The sequence below is a fragment of the Chaetura pelagica genome, unplaced genomic scaffold (genome assembly GCF_000747805.2).
Source record: "Chaetura pelagica isolate M959 unplaced genomic scaffold, ChaPel_1.0 scaffold630, whole genome shotgun sequence".
Taxonomy (NCBI): Eukaryota; Metazoa; Chordata; class Aves; order Apodiformes; family Apodidae; genus Chaetura; species Chaetura pelagica.
The window spans coordinates 6,510-7,198 of NW_009951855.1; the positions used below are offsets into that span (position 1 = coordinate 6,510).

Sequence of the window (689 nt, forward strand, 5' to 3'; positions counted from 1 at the left end):
CGCCGCAGCCATTCTGGATCTCGGCAGTGGCCCCTCTGCGCAACAGCGACCTCCTGGCTACAGGTCTGTGGAGCAGCTTCAGAGCTGCTGGGGGGTGCTCCCTTCCACAGGGGGTGCATGGCAGCCTTCTCTTTCTGCTCCAGGCTCCCACAGCGGCAGCGTGAAGCTCTGGAAGTGTGGCGAGGGATTTCGGAAGCTGGAGCCTCTGTGGGACATCCCTTTGGTATAGATGGGGAGGTTGGGGATGTTGGAGTGGGGCTGGGAGTGGGGCTTGGTGGGGACTCCTCTCCCTGGGCAAGAGGAAGAGGCTGCAGGAGCCCCTCACCCTGCTCTGTTCCCTCCAGGTGGGTTTTGTCAACAGCCTCAAGTTCTCAGCAGCTGGTGACTTCCTAGTGGCTGGGCTGGGGCAGGAGCACAGGTACCATTCCCCCTCCCCAGTACTGTCCTGGGGCACAGCCTCCTCCTCTGGGGCTTAGCTGAGGGTGACCCCAATCTCATCTACAGGCTGGGCCGGTGGTGGAGGCTTAAAGAAGCCAAGAACAGCATTTGCATCATCCCCCTGAAGCGCAGGACCACGGTTCCCAGTCCTGAAGCCACTGACACCTTGTAGCCCTGGCCCTGCAGCTGTGCCCTGCATCCTGCCTGTCACCAGGCTCCTGGAGCTGGTGACACCAGCGGGGGGGGCGTGT

The 689-nt window shown here is 62.4% G+C and overlaps 1 protein-coding gene across 1 annotated transcript in view; it reads left to right on the top strand.

Annotated features, from left to right (window-relative positions):
- RRP9 (ribosomal RNA processing 9, small subunit (SSU) processome component, homolog (yeast)) overlaps positions 1-610 on the top strand; it is a 3,332-nt gene extending 2,722 nt beyond the window's left edge. The window contains 4 exon segments of the mRNA XM_009993445.1: positions 4-63; positions 144-223; positions 345-418; positions 505-610. Of these exon segments, the coding sequence (XP_009991747.1) occupies positions 4-63; positions 144-223; positions 345-418; positions 505-610 (320 nt within the window).
- The last annotated feature ends 79 nt before the right edge of the window (positions 611-689 follow it).